The 27770-nt window shown below is 37.9% G+C and overlaps 6 protein-coding genes and 1 non-coding gene across 7 annotated transcripts in view; 5 read left to right on the top strand and 2 right to left on the bottom strand.

Annotated features, from left to right (window-relative positions):
- Positions 1-2107, top strand: part of LOC111800604 (exocyst complex component EXO70B1-like) — a 2270-nt gene extending 163 nt beyond the window's left edge. Inside the window, exon 2 of the mRNA XM_023684376.1 lies at positions 11-2107. Within this exon, the coding sequence (XP_023540144.1) occupies positions 89-2107 (2019 nt within the window). The 5' untranslated portion in view covers positions 11-88. The remainder of the gene's footprint in view (positions 1-10) is intronic.
- A 576-nt stretch (positions 2108-2683) lies between these two features.
- LOC111800019 (auxin-responsive protein SAUR72-like) lies at positions 2684-3091 on the bottom strand. The gene has a single exon (XM_023683594.1). It carries the CDS (start codon positions 3089-3091, stop codon positions 2684-2686), a length of 408 nt encoding a protein of 135 aa, XP_023539362.1.
- Positions 3092-3480: 389 nt separating this feature from the next.
- On the top strand, positions 3481-3552 carry TRNAQ-UUG. Its single transcript has one exon. It is a non-coding gene; the product is annotated as a tRNA-Gln (tRNA).
- A 208-nt stretch (positions 3553-3760) lies between these two features.
- LOC111800593 (glycerophosphodiester phosphodiesterase GDPD3-like) lies at positions 3761-6430 on the top strand. Its single transcript, XM_023684360.1, has 8 exons — positions 3761-4085; positions 4178-4371; positions 4739-4798; positions 4921-5001; positions 5104-5304; positions 5379-5474; positions 5719-5915; positions 6001-6430. Exons 1-8 carry the CDS (start codon positions 4025-4027, stop codon positions 6284-6286), a joined length of 1176 nt encoding a protein of 391 aa, XP_023540128.1. The 5' UTR covers positions 3761-4024; the 3' UTR covers positions 6287-6430.
- Positions 6431-11702: 5272 nt separating this feature from the next.
- On the top strand, positions 11703-12869 carry LOC111800507 (NAC domain-containing protein 83-like). The gene is made up of 3 exons (XM_023684232.1): positions 11703-11959; positions 12071-12348; positions 12458-12869. Exons 1-3 carry the CDS (start codon positions 11773-11775, stop codon positions 12728-12730), a joined length of 738 nt encoding a protein of 245 aa, XP_023540000.1. The 5' UTR covers positions 11703-11772; the 3' UTR covers positions 12731-12869.
- Positions 12870-15031: 2162 nt separating this feature from the next.
- Positions 15032-19170, bottom strand: LOC111801062 (zinc finger protein CONSTANS-LIKE 14-like). The gene is made up of 4 exons (XM_023685028.1): positions 18027-19170; positions 16733-16936; positions 15504-15748; positions 15032-15424 (listed from the first exon to the last, which is right to left on the bottom strand). Exons 1-4 carry the CDS (start codon positions 18957-18959, stop codon positions 15322-15324), a joined length of 1485 nt encoding a protein of 494 aa, XP_023540796.1. The 5' UTR covers positions 18960-19170; the 3' UTR covers positions 15032-15321.
- A 3275-nt stretch (positions 19171-22445) lies between these two features.
- On the top strand, positions 22446-25933 carry LOC111800717 (calcium-dependent protein kinase 24). The gene is made up of 8 exons (XM_023684530.1): positions 22446-23188; positions 23643-23766; positions 23913-24056; positions 24172-24324; positions 24684-24799; positions 24883-25050; positions 25150-25368; positions 25512-25933. Exons 1-8 carry the CDS (start codon positions 22676-22678, stop codon positions 25662-25664), a joined length of 1590 nt encoding a protein of 529 aa, XP_023540298.1. The 5' UTR covers positions 22446-22675; the 3' UTR covers positions 25665-25933.
- The last annotated feature ends 1837 nt before the right edge of the window (positions 25934-27770 follow it).

Raw genomic sequence — 27770 nt, 5'->3', positions numbered from 1 at the left:
TTTCCCCCCCCCCCCCCTTCTTCCTCACCAAAAATCCCTGTTCTTCAGTTTCTCTGTCTCTCAATTTCTTAATTTTTTGACAATATTCATGGAGAAAACCCCACCCCCAGAAAAGTCTGAAAGTTTTTCAAGAAATTTCAATAGAAGGATTGCGAATTTGGGCTCACCTCGCCGGACTACTGATGCCGCCGCTGATGCTAAATCGGAAGCTGAAAAGCATGCCGATCGTGAAGATGAAGCGTTCATTGAAGAGCCTCTTTCTGAATCAGAAACAGCTTTGATTTTCGAAGAGGTTGATCGATTCCTTGCGAATTCGTCCGATGCTAGAGATGACGGATCGAATCTCATGGTTGAAATTCCGAGCTCCGTTCTTTCCTTGTGCAAAATGGTGGACTCGATGACCTCCAGGTTCTATTCTACCAAAATTCCGGCGAAGCTCGGTAGCGATCCTGACCTAGATTCTTCGTTTTTCGAAGCTCTTAATCGCATTTCGAAGGTTGCGATTAAATTAAGCGAATTCCCTTCGACCACTGCCTCCATTCCTTCGCTCAATCGAACCACCACGTCTCTACAGCGAGCCATGTCGTTATTGGACGAAGAATTCAACGCGCTTCTGAAAGAATGCAAACATCGAGAGTCCGATTCGAAATTTGATAAGAAAGCGTTGAAGCAATCGTCCTTCAAATCAAGCAACGAATCAACAGATCAACATCACAGCGCCGTTCCTGAATCATCCGAGCCAGATTCTACCAAGGAGGAAGAATTTCCCTCTTTCTCGCTGGAAACTATATCGAAAATGAAAAGAATCGCCGAAACGATGATCTGCGCCGGCTACGAGAAGGAATGTTGTTTCAGCTACAGCTTACTCCGGCAGAGCTCGTTCAAAGGAATACTGAACAAGTACGGCTACGAAAATATTAGCATAGACGACATACAGAAAATGCAATGGGAGATTCTTCAATCGGAAATCGACAAATGGATGGCCGTCGTCAATAAATGCTCAAGTTCCTTGTTCCCAGGCGAGTGGAAGCTCTGCGACGCTGTTTTCGCCGATCATCCCTTCATTGCTCATACGCTCTTCAGCGGTTTAACAAGAGGAATAGTCATCAAGCTTCTCAACTTCGCAAATGCGGTGGTTCTAACAAAGCGATCGGCGGAGAAGATGTTCAAATTACTCGACATGTACGAGACCCTCCGCGATTTGATTCCGGCATTCAATGGCTTCCCTGAAAATTGCAGAACAGAGCTAATTTCAGAAGCGGAAGGGGCAAAACGCGGAATAGGCGAAGCAATAGTCGGGATTTTCTACGACCTAGAAAGCTCAATCAAAAGCGACAACGCGAAAATTCCTGTTCCAGGAGGAGCAGTTCATCCATTGACGCGCTACATAATGAATTACCTAAAATACGCCTGCGAGTACAAAGAAACCCTAGAACAGGTCCTTGAATTCCTCGACCCTAAAGCCGAAGAAAATCGACCGGCAATAATCGACGAAAACGACGATGAATCCCCGAGAAAGTCTCAGCTCGCGTATCAGGTGACGATGGTGATGGATCTGCTGGACGCGAACCTCGCGATGAGATCGAAGTTGTACCGCGACGCATCTCTTCGGTACATCTTCCTGATGAACAACGGAAGGTACATATTTCAGAAAATCAAAAGCTCAAGTGGAATAACGGAATTGATGGGAGACCGCTGGTGCCGGAAACGATCGACGAATCTGCGACGGTACCACAAAAATTACCAGCGAGAAACATGGAGTAAGGTGCTGCAATGCCTGAACCACGAAGGATTGCAGGTGAACGGGAAGGTATCGAAGCCCATATTGAAGGAGAGATTCAAAAGCTTCAACGCGATGTTCGACGAAATACACAAAACGCAGAGCAGTTGGGTGGTGAGCGACGACCAGCTTCAATCGGAGCTTCGGATTTCAGTGTCGGCGGTGATGATTCCGGCATACCGTTCGTTCGTGGGGAGATTCAAGCAGTATTTCGATCCGGGAAGACAATCGGAGAAGTACATAAAGTATCAGCCGGACGATATTGAAGGCTTGATCGAGGACCTGTTTGATGGCAATACTGCCTCTATGTCGAGAAGGAGAACGTAGCCGAAGCCCAAAATTCAGCCCATTAACTTCTTTTCTTTTTCTCTTTTTTTTTTTTTTTTTTTTTTTTTTTTTTTTTTTTTTTTTTTTTTTTTTNGGAATTATTGAATTTTATGGAATTATAAGTTTTCAAATTTTAAATTTTTTTTTTTGTTCTATTACAAGATATAATCTTTGTATATATTTAAAAAAAAAAATACTTTTTTGAAAATCTTAGTTGAATTTTAACTTGCATCTTTTTTTTTTATATTTAATTTGGAGTTCAAAAATATTTTTAGTTAAAAAATATTTTTAGTTATATCATCTTGTTCATTTTTTTTTATATTTAATCAGAAACGATTAGGATTCGAACATTTTTTTTTTTATTTGAAACATTAATGAGCTTGTTCCGTACTATGTAAGCTTAGAGAGAAAATAAGACAATATGAAAATTACGGAAATTTTATTGAAAAAACCTATTGATAATTTACAAACTCAAGAATACAATCGAAAATCAAATTCATTCAATCGTCATCGACTATCAAAAAAAAGAAATAAAAATCATAAAACCCTAATTAAATGAATTCTTCCCGAAAAGAATTATTCCATCCATCGAGATGGGATAAAAAGATGACGAGAGCCGTAAAGCTTTTGACTTCCATGGCCATGGAGAACATCAAAGCCATCATCCATCTTCCTCAACACTCTGTAAAACCTACCAACTTTGCATGGAAGCCAAAGAGGAGCTTGGCTGTTATATCCATATTCCGACCTCGCTTCCTCTAGCAGCATCTTGAACAGCGGATGACTTGCTCGTTCAACTTTGATCACAAACCTTTGCATTTCAACTCCGACATAGACCGAGAAATAACCCTCCGGTGCCACCCTCAGCTTTCGTGGGCGGTGTTTGTCGATGATAGCTTCTTCATCTCCGACCAAGGAGGTTATCGATCGGTTGTCGATCGATTTGCAGCATTTCCAAGGGGTGGTGAAGATGAATGCTTTCATATTGTTTGGTTTGAGTTTGCTTACAAGCAGATATTTAATGAAGATTTTGAATTTTATAGCCTTTGATAATGCTTGTCGTGTGGCCCACAGCATAAAAATGTCAACTCTATGCAAAAGTCAATTTTCTTGATCCAATTAATTTTGGAGGATCTGATTTGTTTTGTGTCCACTTTTGACCAAAATAAAATTGGTCAACGTGATTAGTTTTATTAGGTTTTTTAATTAAATTTATTTTATATTTATCGCATTTTAATTTTAATTTTAGACCATTTCTTTAGAGATTGATTAGATTCAGTAATTAAAAGAAAATTTCATTTATTAAAAAGGAAATTATTTTTAAAACATATTTTAAATTAAATAAATAAAATAATTGCTTTATTTCAAACGTTGGTTCTATGGTGTAGTGGTTAGCACTCTGGACTTTGAATCCAGCGACCTGGGTTCGACTCCCGGTAGGACCTTTTTATTTTTTCCTTTTTCCTTCGGTTTTATTTTTACTTTCAGTTTCCGTTTTCATGACAACATAACAAGCATTAGACGATAATGGAAAATAAATTAAAAAAATTTGTTCTAATTAAAAATAGAAAATAGTTATAAAAAAAAAGGTATATATATATATATATATTTTTTTTTTTGTTAGAAAAAAATTAATTGAATTTGAGAACCAAATGCAACGAAAGCCGGACCTATAATCTTTGCAGCCTTTGCCCGAAGCTTCAGGATTTCTTCCATTTTCTTCCCTTTTTCTTTTCCACCATTTCCCCCATTTTTTTCAATTATTCTTGCATCATGTTCGTTAGTACACACGTCAATTTTCGTCGTCGCAGTACGAAGAACCTGGAAATCTCCTTCTTGTCGGTTCTAGCAATTCTTTCCCTTTTTCTGCGGTGAATTGTATGATGCTGGCACTTGAATCTGCCGTCAGAATCTCCGATGTCTCCTCCACCGATCATGTCCTCAATGTCGCCGCATTCGCCTTTGTCCCAAGGCCGAGGTCTGTGCTTCAATCTTTTGATCGATTTCTTTTGGAATCGTTTGATTTCATGCATTTTGTTTGTTTACATTTTGTTCTCTGTTTTAATTTAGAGGCTAACATTTTGGAAGATGGAAATGATCGCGCATGTCGATCGTCGAAATTCCTTGTGATTGGTCATAGAGGATTCGGGATGAACATCTTGCAATCCTCTGATTCGCGTTTTAAATTAATGAAGGAGAATTCCATTCCGTCCTTCATGGCGGCCACTAGGTTTCCAATCGATTTCATCGAATTCGACGTTCAGGTGAGAGAGATTTCCATTGTTTCGCACGTTCGATCTCTTGGACCTCGTTGCTTTGTGCGATTTCTTATGCATGTCGATTTACTTCACAAATTTTCTAAATAGAAACTGTTTATATTGTATTTTATGTGTTCTGTTCCCACTGTCTTCTAATATGATAATTGAAACTTCAAATTGTTGCTTGTCGTCTAATGGATGGAGATGGTTCTTGTGAATTTTTCATCGATCACTTCTCTTAATTTGCTTTACCGATTTGTCGTCTAATGGATGGACATGGTTCTTGTGAATGTTTCTTTTGTTCTTTTTTTCTTTTTCCTCTTTCCATCCTTGCCTTTATAAGGAAGAACTTTTTAAGAGCATGTTTTTGTAGGTAACCAAAGATGGCTGCCCAGTCGTTTTCCATGACTGTTTGATTCTTACTGAGGAAAAGGTTAGGCCCTTCCTTTTTGACCCAAATCATTGGAACTTGTATCTTCGCTATGGATTTTGGTATGTTTTCTTTTTTGGCTTCTCTCCGTAATTTATTGAACTGTAAATGACTATTGGTTTCAGGGTGCTATTGTGGAGAAAAGAGTTACAGAGCTCACGTTGGAAGAATTTCTTTCATATGGGCCACAAGATGATCCTGGGAAGGTAAGAGATTCCATCTCTTCTTCCTAAACCGTTAGGGTATTTGGTAAATGAAAAAGATAAATAGCTAAATCATGCAATTTTGTTGTGTTGATGGGCATTCAGATGGGCAAGCCTCTATTTAGAAGGACCATAGATGGGGGAATATTTGACTGGAAAGTTGAAAGTGATGCGCCGTTATGCACACTGCGAGAAGCTTTTGCGAAAATTGATCATTCGATTGGTTTCAATATAGAATTGAAGTTCGATGATCTGGTGGTTTACAAAGAGGAGCAACTTGCTCATGTTCTCCAACAAATCTTAAAGGTACTTGTTTCTGCCAAACATGCAAACTGAGATTGTGTGAGTGATTATGCTTATCAAAAGAAAATCTTGAACAGGTGGTGAAAGAGAATGCCAAGGACAGACCTATTATATTTTCAAGTTTTATTCCAGATGCTGCTCAGTTAGTTAAGAAACTTCAGAGCACCTACTCTGTAAGATCATTTCCTCACCATATTGTTTCATTTGCATTTACTCCTTCAAATTCAATCCTGAATTGATGTTTAGCAACTGGGATCATTTTAAAGGTTATATCCATGTGACGACTCTGCTTTAATTGCAATGGTGAATATAATAACAAAATGCTGGTTCACGCAATTAGCTTCTAAGAAGATCTTTGCCTTAATGTCAAGTAGCTTAGTGCTTAGATGTCTCTTTATATCTATGTAACCTGACCAGGTATTCTTCCTGACCAATGGAGGATCCAAACTTTACCCTGATGTTAGAAGGAACTCGTTGGAGGAAGCCATTAACGTGTGTATGACAGGTTGTTTGCACGGTATCGTTGCAGAAGTTTCATCGATTTTGAGAAATCCTGCAGCAGTCAATAGAATCAGAAATTCAGGACTCTCACTAATAACCTACGGCCAACTAAAGTAAGTTCCATATTCTTTTCTTTCATGTTTTCCTCTCATATAAATGTTGTTCCATCGAAGTATTTAGCACACTCCTGCTGTTCAGTAATATAGCAGAAGTTGTGTACGTGCAACGTTTGCTGAGGGTGGAGGGAGTAATTGTTGACTTAGTACAAGAAATCACAGAGGCCGTTTATGGTATCGTCTCTTCTTCCGTCCAGGAAGAAATAGCAGTGAACAAACATGAAGGTCCGAACGACACCCGACTTCTCCCAACAGCAATTGAAGATGAGAGCTTGCCTTCTGATGAACAGCTAAAGCAGGTACGCTCGCAAAAGATAAATCTGAGTTCTCACATTGATAACATAATCCAAGTTTATCAATGTCAATAAGCATGAAGTTGATAGCTATGGCATTCAGCATTGATAATATAATCCAAGTTTATCAATGTATGTAAATAAAGCATGATCTATATTTAGCCATTGTACCATATCCTTTTATCCATTCAATTTTATTTTCATCCTTTTCTCTCTCAACATTCGTTGGATCTTCTTCATGACCCATCAGACAAAATCAAGAACAACTACATATTCTAATCCGAAATCCCTTGCCTTAGACCTTAGGTCTCTTGTTCTCAGTAAGCCACCATTGCTTCCGCCGCCCATAATACTCAAGAGCAGCATATTAGTGGTGGCTGGAGTCGTCTCCGGCCCCATTAGATGCGTGGATTAGCAGTCGTTGAACCCAAGTTCCCATTTGAGCTAATCCATGACTTTCGACCATATCTCACCCATCCATTAAAAGTAATTACTTGTTTGATCAAATCATCAAAAAATAGACGAAAAGTCCTCCAATTAATGAAGTGAAAACAATAGATTAAATGGTAATGAAGCAAAAGAGGTAGAAACATAATGGTGGCTGTGAGACAATGTGAGAGAGAGAGAGTGGGAGATTGTATGCATAACTTGAAACAATTATTTGCTATCTTCAACGTAACACGCAATCTCCTTTGACCTTTGAACCTTTTTGAGAACCAAATATAGCGAAGAGAGACAGATTCTTAGGAGACCACAACTTTTCTTTTACGTCTCAATATGAATATGTTCAAAGTGATCAAGTGGGTGTGGATTTATAATATTCGTTCACTTCTCTCTCTCTCTCTCTCTCTCTCTCTCTCTCTCTCTTTCATGCTAATTATTCATTATTATTTATGAATCATGTTTGCATTATTTTCACAATTGCGTAGCTCATACTGATGAAAAGGTTCGAGGTTTGAATTCCCTCTGTGTGGTTTTGTTAGATTATGGAGTGATGAAGGAAAAAAAAAGTTTGATTAAGAGGAGGGAAAATTCAAAAACAAAATCAACTCTAGTCTTTTTTACAAATCTTCATCTCCTTCCTCACCTCCTTCATGTGTACAACAAACTTCATGGTCGTTACCACGACCTCGAACATTATCGAAAATGATTTTTCTTTCTCCCAATATTTGTTTTTTTTTTTTTTTTTTAAAAAAAAATTAATACTGTTGATTCAAAATCTTTAACTCGTAGGAAAGGTCACTAATACCTTCAACCTAAATATATTAAAAGACAAAAGTCAACGTTTTGATAATACGAAGTGGATTTGACGTATTTGTATGTCAATTTTTGAGGCTACAAAAAAGGATAATATATATATATATATTTATTATTTTACTTTAAGAGTGTCAATTTTGTGGTATATTTTTCCAAAGCCCAATCCTTTTCAAAAATAGTCCATTTCATTCCCATCATATTTATAATTATAATGATAACACGGGCAGGCTTTTAAGGGCAAAATGGTAACTTGGGAGGGCAAAGATTCCCAAAAGACGTACATATCCAAAATTTCACTCCTTGATCCAAAATATGGAGACCATAAGATAAGTGGAAATCTTGAAATTGATTGTCATATATAATGACCCTTTTGTCCCTTCCCCTCCAATATTATTCCCTTTGTCGCTGACCAAGCTCATTATTTTAATAAAAATCCCTAACGTCCTCACCCATAGAATAATTCTCCGAGTGAGACAGTAAACTTTTCGTTTAAACAAAGAAGGGAGAAAATAGTAGAGTGAGATTTCTCTTTATGAGCTAAAAAGGTTGGAAAGGAAAATCATATTCCCCGTTTCCACCCTCTATCTTACCTCATTATTTATATATACATATATAGATATAGATATAGATATATAGATATATATTTCATTTTTATCTTAGCAAAAATAAATGAATTTTTTTTTTGTAGAGATAAATATTGAAATAGGAGACAGAAATGGAGATAAGAAAAGCCCGACATATGGACTCACCTCCCCATTTTTCCTTTTTTTTCATTTTAATCCTTTTAATGTTTTTAAACAAGTTTTAGGGAAAAAAAAAAAGAATAAAAATAATTTCAATAATAATAATAATAATAATAATAACCTATATGAGAAATAATTTTGGATATTTTGACCATTCTATTTATATATTAAGGTACGAGGTAACGTACATTTTAATGTCCAAGTTTTTCTATTTTTATAATTTTGGTTTAATGTAACGTGTCGATGTAGATATAGTTGATTAAATACACGGTTCCATTAATTTAGGATGTAGTCACTTTTTTCATGACGTTAAGTCTTTTATTTAATCATTACAAGATCTTGTCGATATAGGACAAAAGCGTTATGAACGGATGATGACGTTTATTGGAAAGACCATAAAAATCTTAAGAACGCACGCTTTCTAGGGATCTCAAACTAAAGTTTCCTATTTTAAACAAAAACGCTTTTGGTAAATTTTCAACTTTAAATGTTGACTTTGAATTTTTTAGCGGTGCACGTGGTAGCTGTCTTACGTCACATTTTAGAAGTTGGGGCCGTTACAAATTTTCTCCCTAATCAGTATAATTATGAATGTCACTAAAATCCTTCAATGAGCGTGCATGCGGTGGCTATCCAAATACGTCACGTTCTACACGTTGAAGCCGTTTCAAATCTTCTCTCTAATCAATACAATTATGAATGTTACTGAAATCCGTCAACGTCCACTTATCTACATGTAAACCTCTACTTTTTGCAACTAACGGATTTAGTATCATTTTTTATCCTTTTATTTTGGATGTTCAATACAACTTTAAGATTTGAAGGTTCATCAATTTATGCTCGTTTTAAACCACTCATCTAACGGAAAAGGTATTTTGACCTCTCTATTTATATATTAAGGTACGAGGTAACATATATTCTAATGTCGGAGTTTTTCTATTTTTATAATTTAGTTTACTGTGACATATGTCGATGTAGGTATAGTTGATTAAATACACGATTCCATTAATTTAGGATGTCGTCACTTTTTTCATGACGTTAAGGCTTTTATTTAATCATTACAAGATCTTGTCGATACAGGACAAAAGCGTTACAAACGAATGACGAGGTTTTTTGGAAGGATCATACAAATCTTAGAACCGCACGTATTTGCCGTTAACCTTTATGCTTTTAAGATTTCTAGGGATTCCAAACTAAAGTTTCCTATTTTAAATCGAAATCCTTTTGGTAAATTTCCAACTTTAAATGTTGGCTTTGTATTATTTAGCGGTGCACGTGGTAGCTGTCCGATTACGTCACATTTTAGAAGTTGGGGCCGTTACAAATTTTCTCCCTAATGAGTACTATGAAATCTTTCAACGAGCGTGCACGTAGTAGCTGTTCGATTACGTCACATTTTAGAAGTTGGGGCCGTTACAAATTTTCTCCCTAATCAGTACAATTATGAATGTCACTAAAATCTTTCAACGAGCGTGCATGCGGTAGCTGTCCAATTACGTCATGTTCTAGACGTTAAGACCGTTACAAATTTTCTTTCTAATAAGAACAATTATAAATGTCACTAAAATCTTTCAACGAGCGTGCATGTGATAGCTCTCCAACTACGTCATGTTCTAGATGCCGAGGCCGTTACAAATTTTCTTTCTAATCAATACAATTATGAACGTCACCAAAATCTTTCAACGAGCGTGCATGTGGTAGGTGTCCAATTACGTCACATTTTAGAAGTTGGGGCCGTTACAAATTTTCTCCCTAATGAGTACTATGAAATCTTTCAACGAGCGTGCACGTAGTAGCTGTTCGATTATGTCACATTTTAGAAGTTGGGGCCGTTACAAATTTTCTCCCTAATCAGTACAATTATGAATGTCACTAAAATCTTTCAACGAGCGTGCATGCGGTAGGTGTCGAATTACGTCATGGGCCGTTACAAATTTCCTTTCTAATCATTTCAATTATGAACGTCAAACAGAATTCCTTCAACGTCCACATATCTGCACGTAAACTTCTATTTTTTTATAGCTAACCGATCACGTGTCATTTTTTATCCTTTTATTTTGGACGTTCAATACAACTTCAAGATTCGAAATGGTCGATTTCAACCACTCATCGAGCGGAAAAGGTATTTTTTGAAATAATTAAAAAAAAAATAATGATGGGAATAATTTTTAAAAAATCAATCTAGGATGAAATTTGGATAATATCATATAATCTAAATTAATTTATTATATGAAATAAAAATCCATTATTTTAATAGTTAGGGCACTTGTAGCGATCTCCCTTGTCTCCCACATTCAAACAAAGCTAACAATAATGACGTGGGTACTTTCGTACTTTCCCATTTGAAAATCCCTCTTGGGTACTTGGTTTCTCCCTTACCCGACCCGTCCTTATCTCCGTCAATTACCAAATTACCCTCTTCTCCATTTTCACACGCCAAATTGACAGCAATTCATTTTTTTAAGGGGAAAAAAATAAAAAGCGAATACTTTATCTAACAATTTCCTTTTATGAAACCCTTTTTCATAAATAAAGTTGTTTTTTAATTAAGAAGAAACGTTATAAGACGGTTAAATTTTAATTAGAAATGACAAATAAATTAATTTTGATTATGTTAGCATGACATCATAAATAAAAAAATTATAATTAATATATATATTACACTTTTTTTTTCTTTTTTTTAAATTTTATTAGATGACGTATATGAGGGGAGATTACCTTCCATCTATAGAAAAAAACTTTTTACTTTGCCTTTTTTGGATATACTCGTATTATTTATTTATTTTTTTTAAAATAAATAATGGGTATTGAATCCGACCCCATCTAATGAAAGTGATCCTAAAAATACAATGACTAAGAAAAACTTGACAGAATTTGACGTTATTAATTATACCAATAAAATCGTTGTATAAGATTCGAATCAAAATTCGAAAATTTGGACTCGACGTCTAATGACTTCGGGGTTTTCCGACATTCTCCGGCAAGATAGCCACTACATTGAGGCTTCTCAGAGTGAAAACTATCTTCCACAAAACAAATACATGTTCTTTTAGCTTCCCTGCCAAATTAAACTTTTTCTTAGTCATCTTATCCTCAAAACTACTCTCGTTCAAATATAGTCTAGGTATTTTTTTTTTTTTGGAGCAATTCTCTATTGGGTGACCTCTCGGGAATTTTTTTACAAAATTCGTGTTGGTCTGTGGGGATAGACGTTAATTTGATGTAGATAATCATCGGTATTTTAAAATATTTAAGAACAATTTAAAAAAAAAAAGAAAAGAAAAAGAAAAAGCATTGTTTAAAATTACAATCCACCGTAAAACCAGCACATTGAGTTCCGTTGAGGGGCTGTGTGTTAAACATGAAGGGGGATGAAATTGAGGGAGGGAGAGAGAGAGAGAGGGAGAGAGAGAGAGAGAGAGATTGAGTCTAATTCACGCTAAAAACGTATTAGCCCACCACTCCTCCCCTCCGCCTACAAAGCCATCACTATAAAACCTCACCCTGGCCGCTCCTATTCAACTCACTCCACCCATCCAATCTCCAATACAATTCCCAACAATGGCCGCCAACAGAATAGCCTACCTCAAGAATGGCGCCCTCCGCTTCCCCCCTGGCTTCCGCTTCCACCCCACCGACGAGGAACTCCTCCTCCAATACCTCATGAGAAGAGCCTTCTCACTCCCCCTTCCTGCCCCCGTCATCTCCGACATCGATGGCGGCCGATTCGACCCATGGGTCCTCCCAGGTTCCATCACAGTCCCACCATTTCCCCTAATTCGATTTCGTTTTGTTTCTGTTGTTTTCATTTGGGGTTGATTTTTTACTAATGGGGTTTCGGTGATTTTTTCTGGGTCAGGAAATTGGCAGCGGGAGAGGTACTTTTTCAGCACCAAATTCCCCAAATTCCCCAATGGGGGAAGCTTCATCAGAATCACTGCCTCTGGGTACTGGAAGCCCGTTGGAAACGACCGTGCTGTTATCTCTTCCAAGCAGGATCAGCTGGTGGGGTGGAAGAAATCCCTGGTGTTCTACGTTGGGAAGTTTCCATATGGCATGAAGACTGATTGGATTATGCATGAGTATCGCCTGGTTGATTTTCCTCCATCCGCCATGAATGCCCAACTTCCCCCCTTCGTGAGCATCTCCTACTTCTTCTTTTAACTCTTCTTTTATGTTGGACTGTTCAATTGAGCTGAGCTGAGCTGAGCTGATTCTTGTCTGTTTGTCTGGTTTGTCGCTGCAGAACCCCAACCTGGTGTTATGTCGAATTTTCTTCAAGAAAAGAGACATAAGGGAGAATGATGAGAACAACAACGTTGGTAGCAGGCCTGTGCTTCGTAACTTTCTGAGAGCAACCAACAACTCTGAATTGAACCCCTCTCCTACCTCTTCTTCTTCCTCTGGATCAAGTGGAGTTACTGATATTACTCTGGGCAATTCTGATGATGATGACGACGATGATGATTATGAAGAAGAAGACGATGAAGAAACCAGCAGCTTTTACAAGAACACTTAAAACCAAGCGTATAGCTTGAAGTAGCTGCTGTCCTTTTCCCATGAAGCTCTATAGGCTTCTGGGCAACCTCTACTCCATCCCCTGTTCTTCCCCCTTCCCATACACAGTATAATTAAAACAAAAAAAAAAAACAAAAAAACATACAGTGTAATCATATTTCCCCCACAGTGAAATATATCATCCCCCCCCCCCCCCCNTCTTTTTCGACCCGATTGACTGTTTTATTGACCGACTTACGTAATTCTGACGATTTCGAAATGAATACGTCGAAAGAAAACAAAACGAAAGAATTTGGGATTAGATTAATGAATCGGTAACGGTCGTCACATACTATAGTAGACTCAAACGGTATATAACGGTTGATTATATTGTGGGAGATTCATACAACGGTTTTCTCGAATCTTTTATTGATGTAATTGTGTCGATAACGAATAAAGACACGAGGGGAAAAGAAAAGGAAAGATGATGAATATGGCGTAATGAAGAGTAATCTACTATAGTAGACTCAAACGGTACAAAACGGTCAAACGGTACGAAACGGTCGAGCGTTTTGGAATGTTTTATGAGTTGAGTAGAGCGGATTTTGTCGAGAGACGAAGAGGACGGGAAAGGGAACTTGGTTGCGTACCCCTATGAAGAAGCAAGAGATTTTTGGTATTGTGAAAGGAAACAAAGTTGGAAAAGAGAATTGTAATATGGGAATAAAGAAGTGGGGGACCCTTACTTCTTGGAAGCTCAAATACGTCTCTTTAATTTTTTATGTTTTTTTCCCTCTAAATCTCTTAAAATGGTACCCATCGCCATTGATGAAGATAGCTGGTTTTATGGTGCTTTTTAGAGCCAGTAGAGTGTTCAAAGAAACTACTTTTGAGAGACAGCCCCTTGATTTTAGAGTTTTATTAGACATAAAATAATGAAAAGTTTACGGGCTAATTTAATATTTTTTAAGTTTAGAAATTTAAGATTCCGTCAGTCCCATCGTGCTTTTGTTCCCCTTCTTAACTGATGTGAAATCTCACAATCCACCCCTTTGGAAACCCAACTTCCTCAGTGGCACATCGCTCTGACTTTGATATCATTTGTTCCACCTCTTTAGAGACCCAATGCCCTCAGTGGCACATCGCTCTGACTTTCATACCATTTGTTCCACCTCTTTAGAGACTCAACGTCCTCAGTGGCACATCGCTCTAACTTTGATACCATTTGTGTTCCACCCCTTTAGAGACCCAATGTCCTCAGTGGCACATCGCTCTGACTTTCATACCATTTGTTCCACCCCTTTAGAGACCCAATGCCCTTAGTGGCACATCGCTCTGACTTTGATACCATTTGTGTTCCACCCCTTTAGAGACCCAATGTCCTCAATGGCACATCGCTTTGACTTTGATACCATTTGTTCCACCCCTTTAGAGACCCAACGTCCTCAGTGGCACATCGCTCTGACGTTCATACCATTTGTTCCACCCCTTTAGAGACTCAACGTCCTCAGTGGCACATCGCTCTAACTTTGATACCATTTGTGTTCCACCTCTTTAGAGACCCAACGTCCTTAGTGGCACATTGCTCTGACTTTGATACCATTTGTTCCACCTCTTTAGAGACCCAACATCCTCAATGGCACATCGCTCTGACTTTGATACCATTTGTTCCACCCCTTTAGAGACCCAACATCCTCAGTGGCACATTGCTCTGACTTTGATACCATTTGTATCAGCCCAACATCCTCAGTGGCACATTGCTCTGACTTTGATACCATTTGTATCAGCCCAAGTCCACCCCTAGTGGATGTTGTTTGCTTTAACCCATTATGTATTGCCATTAGTTTTATTAAAATACCGACACAAAATTAAAGGTTTTGAGATCGGTTAAACTTCATTTTTTAATAAATTTTTTAGTCATAATAAATTTGAAATTAAGAAACAAAATTGTGATTTAATTGGGAAAAATAATGTTGGAATTTTCAAATTTAATGGAAATTTCGTCCATTAGGTAAACTTCTTAAAAGAAGCCATAATTTCCCTTTGCTAATTTGCTATTTATCAAGTCCCGTAAGGAATCTTTGTAGGACCAATTAGTATGAACAACTTTTTTTATTTTTGAAAAAAAAAGTAGAGTAAACAATAGAGGTAAGTTGAAATTATGCCTAAAATGAGCTTAATTATATAAAATTTACGTAAACACGTCTTTATTAAAAATTTGAAAACATAGATTCAATAACTCTAGGTTAAACACCTCGAGACTATACTACTCTGTAAGCCAAAGCCAAACCTGACCCGAGTATAGAAAGTTAGAAATATAAGATAAAAAAATATCTACTTTTACAATTAAATTACAAGTTTAGTCTCTCAACTTTCTATATTTTGAATTGGTTCGATATAACAGGTGTACCGAGTGCTAGGCTGATATCAAAGTCGACACGATATCGACATTATTCCTATAATGCATAACATTAGTTCTTTAACTATTTCTAAAAAAGAAAAGCTGATGAAATCACGTGCGTTTGCACCTAGTACAAATATAAGTGGAAGGTAATGGCGAAATATTTACACACACAGCTACTTTCAACCATGGAAGCTGAGTTGAGCTGATCTTCAACAAGCATGGCCTCCGGTAGCCTTCACAAACCGGCCCTTGACTCGCTTTCTCGTATCGGCTCTTGCCTTCCTTGACTCGTAACGAATGTATTTATCGTACCTGTTCCAAGCTACACTAAGTGTCCGGGATAGAAATGCAAAAGGAAACTGCAGTTTACAAGAGAGAATGAAGTATGCACCTTCGAGTTTTCCGTTTCTCCTTGTAACGCTGCATTGCGTTGCCTCTATTCTCTGCAAGAAGCTCCAAGTCAGCCTTGGTTGTCGATGTCGACAATATACCATCTCTTACGATAATAGGTTGTTGTTCGATTGGCTGCGCATTTTTTGAACTGCCTTTCAGCTTGCTGCAGGTAGTACCATTAGGCAGATTGTTGCTCTCACATGTCGCTGCACGATGGCTTGGTGTCGAGTTATTGACATGACCCTGCAATTTCGAGAAAATATGACAACATCAACAGTCGATTCCCAATGGGAAAGAGCAGAGGACTATACAAGAAAGAAGCACATGAAAATGTAGCAATTAAGTAGGCAGAGGGTATCTGGGTTAGATTTGATCCATGCCAACATCTAGACCGATTGTCATGGGCTTTGGGAAAACCTATAAATTAAATAAGATACAAGCTATTTCCCGAACGGATCTTCTAACAACTCAAGCCCATCGTTAGCAGATATTGTCCTCGTTGAACTTTTCCTTTCGGACTTTCCCTCAAACATCAAGCGATGTGCCTGCGAGAAGGCTAAGTCCCAAAGGAGGATGGACACGAGGCGGTGAGCCAGCAAGGACGCTAGGCCCTGAAGGAGAGTGTTTCAGAGGATTCCATATTGATTGAAGAAAGGAACGAGTGCCAGCGAGGATGCTGGGCCTCGAAGGGGGTAGATTGTGAGATCTCACATCGGTTGGGGAGGAGAACGAAGCATTCTTTATAAAGGTGTGGAAACCTCTCCCTAATAGATGCGTTATAAAAACCTTAAGGAAGCCCGAAAGAAGAAAGCCCAAAGAGGACAATATCTGCTAGGGGTGGTCTTTGACAGTTACATGTAGACAACCATCACTCAAACAAAGATTACTAAACTAGACAAACAAGCTGACAAGAACTCATAACATCGAATACGATCATACATCTACAACCAGAGCGAATGCATTTACAACAAATGGTTTGGTTTAGATGATTTCACATACTCTGCACGCTTTGACAAGTATACTTAATTTCACAGTAGATGGATCTCGTTGTTCATGAAACCTCTGAAATATAATTGAGTCTTCTAAGAGACGAGAAAGAATGGGATATAACAAACCTCCTGGTTAAGTAGAAAATCATTTTGGACGCAGTAATCAAGAAACAACATTTTCTTCAGGGCAACGAGTAACTCGAAACACGCTAAAAGTGAAATACAGAGCAGGACTTACATTCAACGATGGCAAGTCATCGTGCATGCCAGAGCCATTGATCTGATAGGTTTCTCCTAACAACTTCGTGCATGTTGGGGATGTTTCTTTCAAAAAATCACCAAAATTTTTAATGGTAAATCCCATGTTGCTCGTGCCGTAGGCATCATCAAATGAGTTTGAATCTTTGTGTCCCCGTAATTGTCCTAAATGAAAGTCCCAAATCTGGAAAAAGTACGCATAGAAAAGAAGGAAAATAAGAAAGGTACCGAAAGGTGGATACCAGAAACAACGACAGGCATTACATGTTTTGACATTGATAATATTAAGGCACCTGGCAAGCAGAAGATAATAAGGAAAAACTTCACCAAATGATAAGCCAGAGACATAAAGCAATAGCTACGACGAACGAGTATAGAAACCGGGTTCCAAACGAAAAGAAAGCAGGATCACTAGGAATCATTTCAATTAACTTCAAGCAAGTACAGTCCCAGATAAAGAACAGGTATAATACACCAAAATTTGTGTGAAGGAAAAAAGGGAGGGGGAATCGATTGAGAACAACCAGCATTGGCAACCGAGAATGATTGCAACAATTCAATTTACAGCAAAAATCAAATAGAGGCTCTAGAAAGTTTGAAACCGCTCAAGTCCACCACCAGTAGATATTTCTCTTTAGGCTTTCCCTTCCGGACTTTCCCTCAAAGTTTTAAAACCCGTCTACTAGGGAGAGGTTTCCACACCCTTATAAGGAATGCTTCGTTTCCCTCTCCAACCAATGTGAGATCTCACAATCCACCCCCCTTGGGGACCCAACGTTCTCTCTGGCACACCGTTCAATGCCTGATACCATTTGTAACAGCCTAAATCCACCACTAGCAGATATTATTATCTTTGGGCCTTCCCTTCCGGCCTTCCCCTCAATGTTTTAAAATGCGTCTACTAGTAAAAGGTTCCGAAATGGTTTGTTCACCTCTAGTGAGATCTCATGTTAATAGCCATTCATATCCTTAGAAAAAGACTGTACTACTTTTGAAAGGTTAAACCAGTTGACTGCCAAAGCAGCGTCCTAAGAATGTACGAACTCAATTCCTAGGAATTGGGAAAAAACTTTATTCATTCCTTTAGGCTTTAGACAAAGAAATGGAGGAAAAAAATTAGAGGGTATGTCAAGGACAGCTCAAAGAAGAACATTCTTCGTACAGAATGCTATGCTATAGCTATCAAACTACAAAACAAGCGCATGCTAGAAAAGCTGAAAAACGAAACAGTTGCCAGAACAGAGAAAAGCGACAAAAGCAAATTGAAAAATTACTTGAATGCTTTGACGATTTGGGTTACTATCCCATCCACTAGTGTCATCAACAATGCGCTCGCTATCTTTCAAGCCCATATGCGGCGGCATCGTTAGCAGAGATGTAAAAGAAGTTTGTTGTTGCAGTGATGGCTGAGGAGCAGCAGTAACATCAGCAAAAACCCCATCATCCCCTTTTTCAATTCGACGAGCTTCCAAATCCCCTTGCCAATAACAATCCCCATTCGTTGTTTCAGGAACAAGATTCTCTAATCCATTATCTTCCCCACCTGCATCACCATCGGCAGTGTTACCACCATCATCACCGCCTTGAAAATCCCTCTTAAGTAGCTCAACCAACTGCTTGTAAATCACTTGCTTGTGCTTCCCACAGCTCGGACTCTGCTTCTTCAGCGTCGAAGCAGCATCCGTACAGTTGATATTCGCGAAGAGAAAGGGGTTTTCATTCGGAACAATGAGGTCATTAAAAGCAGTCGCACTCGCCCTACAAGCCCAAGAATCAATCTGCATAACCAAATCCTGAGAAGACCCCCAATTTCGCACCAACATCTCGGATTCCTCCAGCTTCTTATCACCAAGATCGAAGCCCCATAACGAAACAAGCTCGAGCGCCGAAGGGCAGCCAGAGAACCCTTCAATTGGAGTTCGATCGTGAGCTGCGGAGACGGAACAACTCCCATGGGCATCCCAATCACACTCCTGACAGAGCACGAGATTATCCGTCGAACACCGAATAGAAACCGGCTCACACCTACAGTTATCACAGATCTGAGACCGAACGTGCTTCCGAGAGAGCAAATTAGCGGAGTGAACATGGTTGTCGCAGAACAAACAGAGCTTCGCAGAATCAGCTCTACAGTACAGAATCGCAACCTGCTCGTTACAGAAATCACAGGGGACACTCCCCCCCGTTGTGAACTTAGAACAGACCATTCGTCGTCGCCGGTAAAGATCCCAGAAAAGAAAAACCCTAATCCGAAACAACCGGCAGCTGCACAGTGAAGTGGAATTAAAGCTTGTTTTTTATTCGTTTCTTCAGCTCAATTGGCCCTTTGGGCGTTACCGGAAGAATATCCTGATCCCAATCGAAAAATGTGGGGGTTGATGAGCTTGCAGATCCTCGGCCATTTCTCTCAGGCCCTTTTTCGTCATTTCATAGGCTTCCATGAAAATATATCTCCTGACAAATCTCATTGACAATGACAAATTATTAATTTTCATTTTAATCAAAATTACTTAAGTTTTAGTAAAATTACAAACACGCCCTTTATAACTTTAAAATTACCGCTTGGTCCCACTTCCTATTTTCTTTTTCTTTTCATTAAATTACTAATAAAAAAACTTAAAAATTATTTGTTTTTACATTTAATGTGCTCTTAAACTCCTAATTTAATTTTAAATAATTACTATTTTATTTCTAATTCAAGTGATTAGTACTTTAAATCATGATTAATGGGAAATTAAAAAAAAATAACGGGAACGTGGATATGATGAGTTGGCATAGGCGGTGGGGCCCAACTTGTTAAAATATATAATATAAAATATAAAAATCTCACCGGCCTATATTAAAACGCTAAATTCGTACATTTTGGGCGGATTTTGTGTGAGTGCTAGTGGTGGGCCAGGGGGCAAAAAGGTCACCTTTTGATTGCAAAAAGATATTTAATTTTTAAATATATTGAATTAAATTATGTAAGATACCCAATATGCCCCCCTCCCACCCAAGCATTTTTTCTTTTTGAGATATTTAGAAATAATATGACTATTCATTTTTATATTCCTTAAATTAAAAAAATAAAAATCATAAATCATAAATTTTATATTTTTGTCTAATAATTCAACAAATTTTCAAAAATACCATTATTAATAGTTTCAGAAATAACTTTGGGGACTAGTGTTCTTATTGACACACTGTCTCGTGTTTATCCTCCTCTAGGGAACAGCAAGAAGGCTAGCACATCGTCCGGTGTCTGGATTTGACAACATTTGTAACAGCCCAGGGTCATCGTTAGTAGATATTGTCCTCTTGAGATTATTAGTTCAATAATTGAGGGATAATGCATGTAGATCAAGGAACAAAAAGTTGATGTTAATTTTTTAGTATAACTTAGAAATGGGCAGCGGGTGGTGGGTTGTCAAATTGTGAATGTCACGTCAACCCTTTTAATAAGGAAACCAAATATTTTGTTGCGTATTGAAAAATTAGGGCAAACCATCCGGTTTCGCTCGTTGCTCGGTCGCTTTCATACAAACTTTTCAACTGGTCGTGATCGATGACCAACTTATCTTTTATTTTAACACGAGTCATGCTAGCACAAGTAATGATTATACGTGATGTATATCCCAACCCCAACAATGGAGTCAGTTACTCAATATGGAAGATCTTAAAAAATGACCAACTTCTACTATAAATTGATATTGTGCTTATTTGGGTTGAGCGAGATAGATACGTTTTATAGGTAGTAAGATTCGCTCTAATAAAGAAGAGAACGAAACAATCTCAATGTAATGGCTCAGATCCACCGCTAACAGATATTGTCCTCTTTCGGTTTTCGCTCGAGACTTTAAAACGCGTCTACTAGGAGAAGGTTTCCACACCCTTATAAATGGTGATTGTTCTCCTCCCCAACCAATGTGAGACATCACAATCCACCCCCATTTGGGGCCAGCGTCCTCGCTGACACTCTTTCCTTCCTCCAATTGGATTGGCGTGGGACCACCTCAAATCCACCCCCCTTTGGGGTCCAGCGTCCTTACTGGCACACCGCCTCGTGTCTACCCCCCTTCGGGAAACAGCGAGAAGGCTGACACATCGTTCGGTGTCTGGCTCTGATACCATTTGTAACGTCCCAGATCCACCGCTAGCAGATATTGTCCTCTTTGGGTTTTCCCTCAAAGCTTTAAAATGCGTCTACTAGGGGAAGGTTTCCACACCCTTATAAATGATAGTTTGTTCTCCTCCCCAACTAATGTGGGACATCACAATCCGCTTCGGGGCCCAGCGTCCTCGCTGGCACTCTTTCCTTCCTCCAATCGATGTGGGACCGCCCCAAATCCACCCTCCTTTAGGGCCCAGCGTCCTTACTAGCACACCGCCTCGTGTTTACCCCCCTTCGAGAAACAGCGAGAAGGCTGACACATCGTCTAGTATCTGGCTCTAATACCATTTGTAACGTCCCAGATCCACCGCTAGCAGATATTGTCCTATTTGGGCAGGAGAACAAATCACCCTTTATAAGGGTGTGGAAACCTTGCCCTAGCAAACACGTTTTAAAGCCTTGAGAGGAAGCTCGAAAGGGAAAGCCCAAAGAGGACAATATCTACTATCAGTGGATCTGGGATGTTACACTCAATCTATTCGTCCGTGGATGTGCATGGAGGAAGAACGATAACCCTGAACTAAATTCTTTAAAAGCATTAAGCTCTCAAGTCATTGTGTAGGAGTATGGTGACAAATGGGTTTAGATTATTATAGGGATTACTTTTGAATTCGAGACTAGACGGCTAAAAATATTTGTTAGATATAAAATTAAAATTTTAAAATTTGAGTGAAAGGGAAAATTTATATTTATATTTATATTTAATATATCAAATAATAAAAAAGTTTGAGAAAAGAAAAAAAAAATANAAAGCTTTAAAATGCGTCTACTAGGGGAAGGTTTCCACACCCTTATAAATGATAGTTTGTTCTCCTCCCCAACTAATGTGGGACATCACAATCCGCTTCGGGGCCCAGCGTCCTCGCTGGCACTCTTTCCTTCCTCCAATCGATGTGGGACCGCCCCAAATCCACCCTCCTTTAGGGCCCAGCGTCCTTACTAGCACACCGCCTCGTGTTTACCCCCCTTCGAGAAACAGCGAGAAGGCTGACACATCGTCTAGTATCTGGCTCTAATACCATTTGTAACGTCCCAGATCCACCGCTAGCAGATATTGTCCTATTTGGGCAGGAGAACAAATCACCCTTTATAAGGGTGTGGAAACCTTGCCCTAGCAAACACGTTTTAAAGCCTTGAGAGGAAGCTCGAAAGGGAAAGCCCAAAGAGGACAATATCTACTATCAGTGGATCTGGGATGTTACACTCAATCTATTCGTCCGTGGATGTGCATGGAGGAAGAACGATAACCCTGAACTAAATTCTTTAAAAGCATTAAGCTCTCAAGTCATTGTGTAGGAGTATGGTGACAAATGGGTTTAGATTATTATAGGGATTACTTTTGAATTCGAGACTAGACGGCTAAAAATATTTGTTAGATATAAAATTAAAATTTTAAAATTTGAGTGAAAGGGAAAATTTATATTTATATTTATATTTAATATATCAAATAATAAAAAAGTTTGAGAAAAGAAAAAAAAAATATATATATATATATGGAAAATTGTGATGGGAGAGAGAGGGGGAGAAGATTAACGGAATTTTGAATAAGTCGTAAGAAAATGGCGGGAGGTCTTCAACAAACTCGAGGAATCGGCATTAACGAAATTTGCTGTCCGCCTCCTCCTTCCTCTCTCTTGCCTCTGTGATTTCCGCTCCCAAAATTTCTCCGTATAAGCCCCCCTCCATTTCCATCTCCCTCCCTCCCTTCCTCCCTCCCTCCCATGGGAAGTGCATGAGCTTTTCCGGCCACTAAAAGTTCCTTCTCCTCCCATGGGAAGCTGCGTTTCCGTGCAGTCCAGAGCCGGATCCTTCGCCAAGAGGAGCAGAGACGTCAGGCCTCTTCCCGATCATGCCGTAATCGAATCTGTTCGAAAGTCCTCTGTTCGACTTGCGGCTTCCATTCTCTCCGATGAATCCACCGGCGACAACATTTTTGAGAAATATCGCTTCGGGAAGGAGCTTGGGCGGGGGGAGTTTGGGATCACGCACCAGTGCTTTCAGATCGAGACTGGCGAGACTTTCGCCTGTAAGACTATTTCTAAGAGCAAGTTGAGATCTGAGATCAATGTCGAGGATGTGCGGAGAGAGGTCGCGATTATGCGAAGTTTGCCCAAGCATCCAAATATTGTTACCTTTAAGGAGGCCTTTGAGGATAACGAAGCGGTTTATTTTGTAATGGAGCTTTGCGAGGGCGGTGAACTCTTCGATAGGATCGTCTCCAAAGGGCATTACACTGAGCGCGCGGCTGCGGACGTGACCAAGACCATTATCGAGATTTGCAAGGTATATGAACTTCACTCTCTCCCAAATTCTTCTACCTCGATTCTACGGAAAATTTCCGAATATTATTATATTTTGGGGAAATAGACTCAAATTCAATTGTTGCTGATTTCTTCAAAATGGTGACGTTTATGTGCTATTTACATTTGTGAAAACTTATATCTGCCTCATGTCTGTCGTCGATTTATCAATTTAATTTAAGAATAGCTTCTGTATTTGGTAGCAGAGCAACACGATGGCCTAATTGGATTTACTGGAATGGTGTTGGGAAACTCTGGCTTTCGAAATAGGATTTTGCAATGTATATATTATTCTTCATGCTTTATACAGATCCATTTCATGGAGTAATTGTAGCTCTTCGTGTGGTTGTAACTGAAGATGAATGTTCTTTTGAACGCCACATACGCGAAGAATTTATGGTGTCATTTACTTGGAGCATTTTCCTGTTCTGTCTCAGGTATGCCATGAAAATGGAGTTATCCATAGGGACTTGAAACCTGAGAATTTCTTGTTCGCAGATGAAAGTGAAAACTCCCGACTGAAGGCAATTGATTTTGGTCTTTCCATATTTTTCGAACCTGGTATGCTTACAGTTTTCTCTAGTACTTGGCCATAATTCTGACTGCAGGAACCAAGTTTCTTCTCTTATCTTTATTAACCTTGAAGGCCTGCTGCTCTTTATTTAATTAAGAACTTGTTTCTCAACTTCCTCGATATCGTTTGGTAGATCAGAGATTCAGTGAAATTGTTGGAAGTCCGTATTACATGGCACCGGAGGTCCTAAGACGCAGCTATGGGCCGGAAATTGATGTATGGAGCGCTGGGGTGATTCTTTATATCTTGCTTTGTGGAGTTCCTCCTTTCTGGGCAGGTGAGTCTCTCCTTGAGTGGTATCTTGTAGGTTGTTTATTGTCTAAATCTTTGAAAGCGGATAATAAATTATGTCAGGCTTGCTAATGCTGTATTGGGGATTATAACTTGTGCAGAATCTGAGGAAGGCATTGCTCATGCTATTGTTCGGGGTAATATAGATTTTGAGAGGGACCCTTGGCCAAAGGTTTCTCAGGAAGCAAAAGAACTTGTGATGGGGATGCTCGATCCAAATCCTTACAGTCGGATGACTGTTGAAGAAGTTCTTGGTATGGACTCTTATTCCTAATTCATGTCAGTAATATCTTTGTTTGCTTTGTTTTCCCCAAATCCCGACCAAGTATCTCTAGGTTTTAAGAAATTTCAGTAGAAGGTATATGAAATGCAGGACGTGATAGCACAGACATATTGTCAAACGAATACTAAAATTATGTCCAAATATTTCTGGTGTGGCTTGGGTTTAACCACTATTTTCTCCTATAAGTTTATTTGTTTTGTTATCTACTTTCTATAAATGTGTTCCTGTTTCTTTCCATAAACATGGAACTCATGCAGAACTTAAAAACAAAGAGTTAATAGCTTAAATAATGAATCAAATTATCTGATTATCTTGTTTTATTACATGAAGAGCATCCTTGGATACAAAACAAAAACCAGGCTCGTAATATCCCCCTGGGTGAAAATGTCGGCATAGGGATTAAGCAATTCACTTTGATGAATAAGTTCAAGAAGAAAGTACTTAGAGTAAGTATTGAACATACATTATTTAAGTTAAATTGTCTCTTCAGTGGCTTTGTTAGTTGATGAGTATCCTTGACTGTATCCAGGTTGTGGCCGATCACTTGTCAGATGAGCAAATGGATGGGATCAGACGAATGTTCCATATGATGGACACAGATAAAAATGGAGATTTAACTTTTGAGGAGTTGAAGAATGGTCTGCATATGATTGGACATTCTCTTTCCGACCCTGATGTGCAGATGTTGATGGAAGCTGTAAGTTTCTTCCCAATATAAACCTCAAAAGATTGTATAACCAATGTTTGAAATCAAAATATTCTACCACTCTAACGGGCTTTCTTTTCTGTGAACAAGGCGGATATGGATGGAAATGGAACATTAAGTTGCGAGGAGTTTGCAACAATGTCCATTCACCTCAGAAAGATGAGCACTGATGAGCTTCTGACTCAAGCGTTCAGATTCTTTGACAAGGACCAAAATGGGTACATTGAATATGATGAACTCAGAGAAGCTTTGATGGACGACAATGAGAAGGTGATCCAAGATATCATTTCTGATGCTGACATAGATAAGGTATCTATCTCTAAATATGACTCGACTCTTTTTTTTATTTCATTTTGCTAATGAGTAATAAGGTTTCTTTTAGGAGAGTTAAAATTCATCTCAAACTTACTCGATATTCATTTTATTGGATTACTGTGTTGCCTGCCTGATAGGATGGCCGAATCAGTTACAATGAGTTCAAGGCAATGTTAACCACAGGAATGGATTGGAAAATGGCTTCTCGGCAGTATTCAAGAGCAATGCTTCATGCGCTTAGCAAAAAATTGTTCAAAGAAAAATCAGTGGCAGAATGTAAAGGTAGATAGTTTCTGAGTTCAACTCAGAATCAATCACACTCCAAAAGGGAAAGAAATGGATAGAATGTGCACCCTCAATTTTCGTGGATGGAAATAAGAGTCTTTTTTGGAGTTTCTAGCTCATTCCGCCCATTTTCAGAGAACACAACAAAAAGGGGTAAATGTGCTTAATATAAATTTAGAGTTCTTGGAAATCCATTTTTCTGAGACAGACTTGTATGTGTTTCATTTTCGGATGAGTTTTTGAATGTGGTTAAAACTTCTTATTTAATTAACCTCACTTCAACAACATTTTTTTTTTTTCAAAATCTTAATCATCATATCCAGTTTGTTTGTGAAGATATCTCCTAATTGTTCTCAAGTCTTAACATATCTTGTTCAATTTTAGCTCTCTTTCATGAAATACTTGATTAGATATAGTATAGAGAGTGGATGATTTCTAATTAAGTTAGAAGTTGACGTTTTCACACTAGTTCACATACAAATTAAGTCATTGTTCTATTATCTAATTCAACCTTCAAATATGACATCATCATACTTTTTTTTCAAAAGAAAATATAAAGATTTGTTTTCAACAAATGAGGAGTCAAAGAGATTGACTTTATTTAATCAAATAATATTAATTTAATTATAGAAAAAAAAAACATGTTCATAAAAATAAAAATGACCATATGAACTACATTTTCTTCCACTTTCCACTCCTATTTTTCAACATTCCTACATATATTCTTCTTTTCAACCAAACACAAAAAGTAAGCAATTATTTTAAACTTTCCCTAATGAAATTTAACTAATTTTCTCTTTACCTATAAATTAAACTAATAATCTCCCCATATACCCGTATTTCCTTTATTTTAATATCTCACTATTTAAAAATTCACTAAAAAATCTACCATTCAATTAGATAAGACATTATAAACTTACCCACTAGATTACAAATTTAAATTTCTACCCGAAGAATTGTTGAACAAAAAAATTCATTTTAAAAGAAACATCAAGAGATATTTTTTTATAATTGGCCTATAAAACCCATTTTAAAAATAGAATAAAAAAGCAAAAAATTAAAAAAAAAAAGAAATTAAAAAAGGTTGATTAATTTTCCAAATTTGATGGCCGGAATGAGTAAGTATTCAATTCAAAGTTTAGGTCTTAACGAAAGTCCATGCTCTATCCCATTTCGTATCAAAACTCTTAAAATTTCAACTTTTCCTATTCCTTAGTCTAAATCAAAGCCCTTCCAAAACCCCTCTCTTTCACTATAAAAACCCCTCTAAATCTTATCACATAAATGCAAATCAAATCACACACATCCCTACCCAAACCCAAATCTACATTCATCCTACATAATGATGTTTCAAAAGGTTGCCACCCTTTTCATTGTTTCGGTTGTGTTTGGCGTTGCTTTGAGCCAAATTAGTATGGTTGATGCAGCACGTTTGCTCTCAAAGATTTCAAATCACAACGTTGATCCATATTCGATGGTTTATCAAAAAGCAAAGGACTCTGTCTCTTGTTGGCTTGGGATGTTATCTTCTGGACCAAGTCCTAGTGGCCCAGGTCACTAGAGCTTATATCTAAAACAAACTTCATCATCGATCATGAATTGTTTTTTCTTTTCTTATTTTCACATATCATACAAAAGTGCAAGTAAATAAAGTTTTTTTTTTTTTTTTTTAATTTCTTAGTTAATATAATAACATACCATTATCATTTTAGTATAATGTCGTGATTATTTCCACTTTATATAACCCAACCCTTGAAAAAAAAAAACTCAAAGTGTCGGAAGTAATATAAAAGTTAAAGAGACCATAAAGACCAATCTTATTCAAACCTTTATAGTTGAAAAAGTTCATCATTCTTATCCGAATATTTCGTAGGATCAGGAATGAAATAAACTTAAGAGTTTAAAGGCTAAAATGAGATTTGAACCTAACTAAAAGTATAATATTCAAAAGATTAGAGACTAAAATAGAATAAATATTATATTATTTTGATTAAAATAACTTTAAACTGAAATATTATTACTCTTCTCTTCTTTGAAAAAGCAAAAAAAAAAAAAAAAAAAAAAAAAAAAAAAAAAAAAAAAAAAAAAAAAAAAAAAAAAAAAAAAAAAAA

Source organism: Cucurbita pepo, chromosome LG08 (assembly GCF_002806865.2).
Source record: "Cucurbita pepo subsp. pepo cultivar mu-cu-16 chromosome LG08, ASM280686v2, whole genome shotgun sequence".
NCBI lineage: Eukaryota > Viridiplantae > Streptophyta > Magnoliopsida > Cucurbitales > Cucurbitaceae > Cucurbita > Cucurbita pepo.
This window is presented reverse-complemented; position numbering and strand designations above follow the sequence as displayed.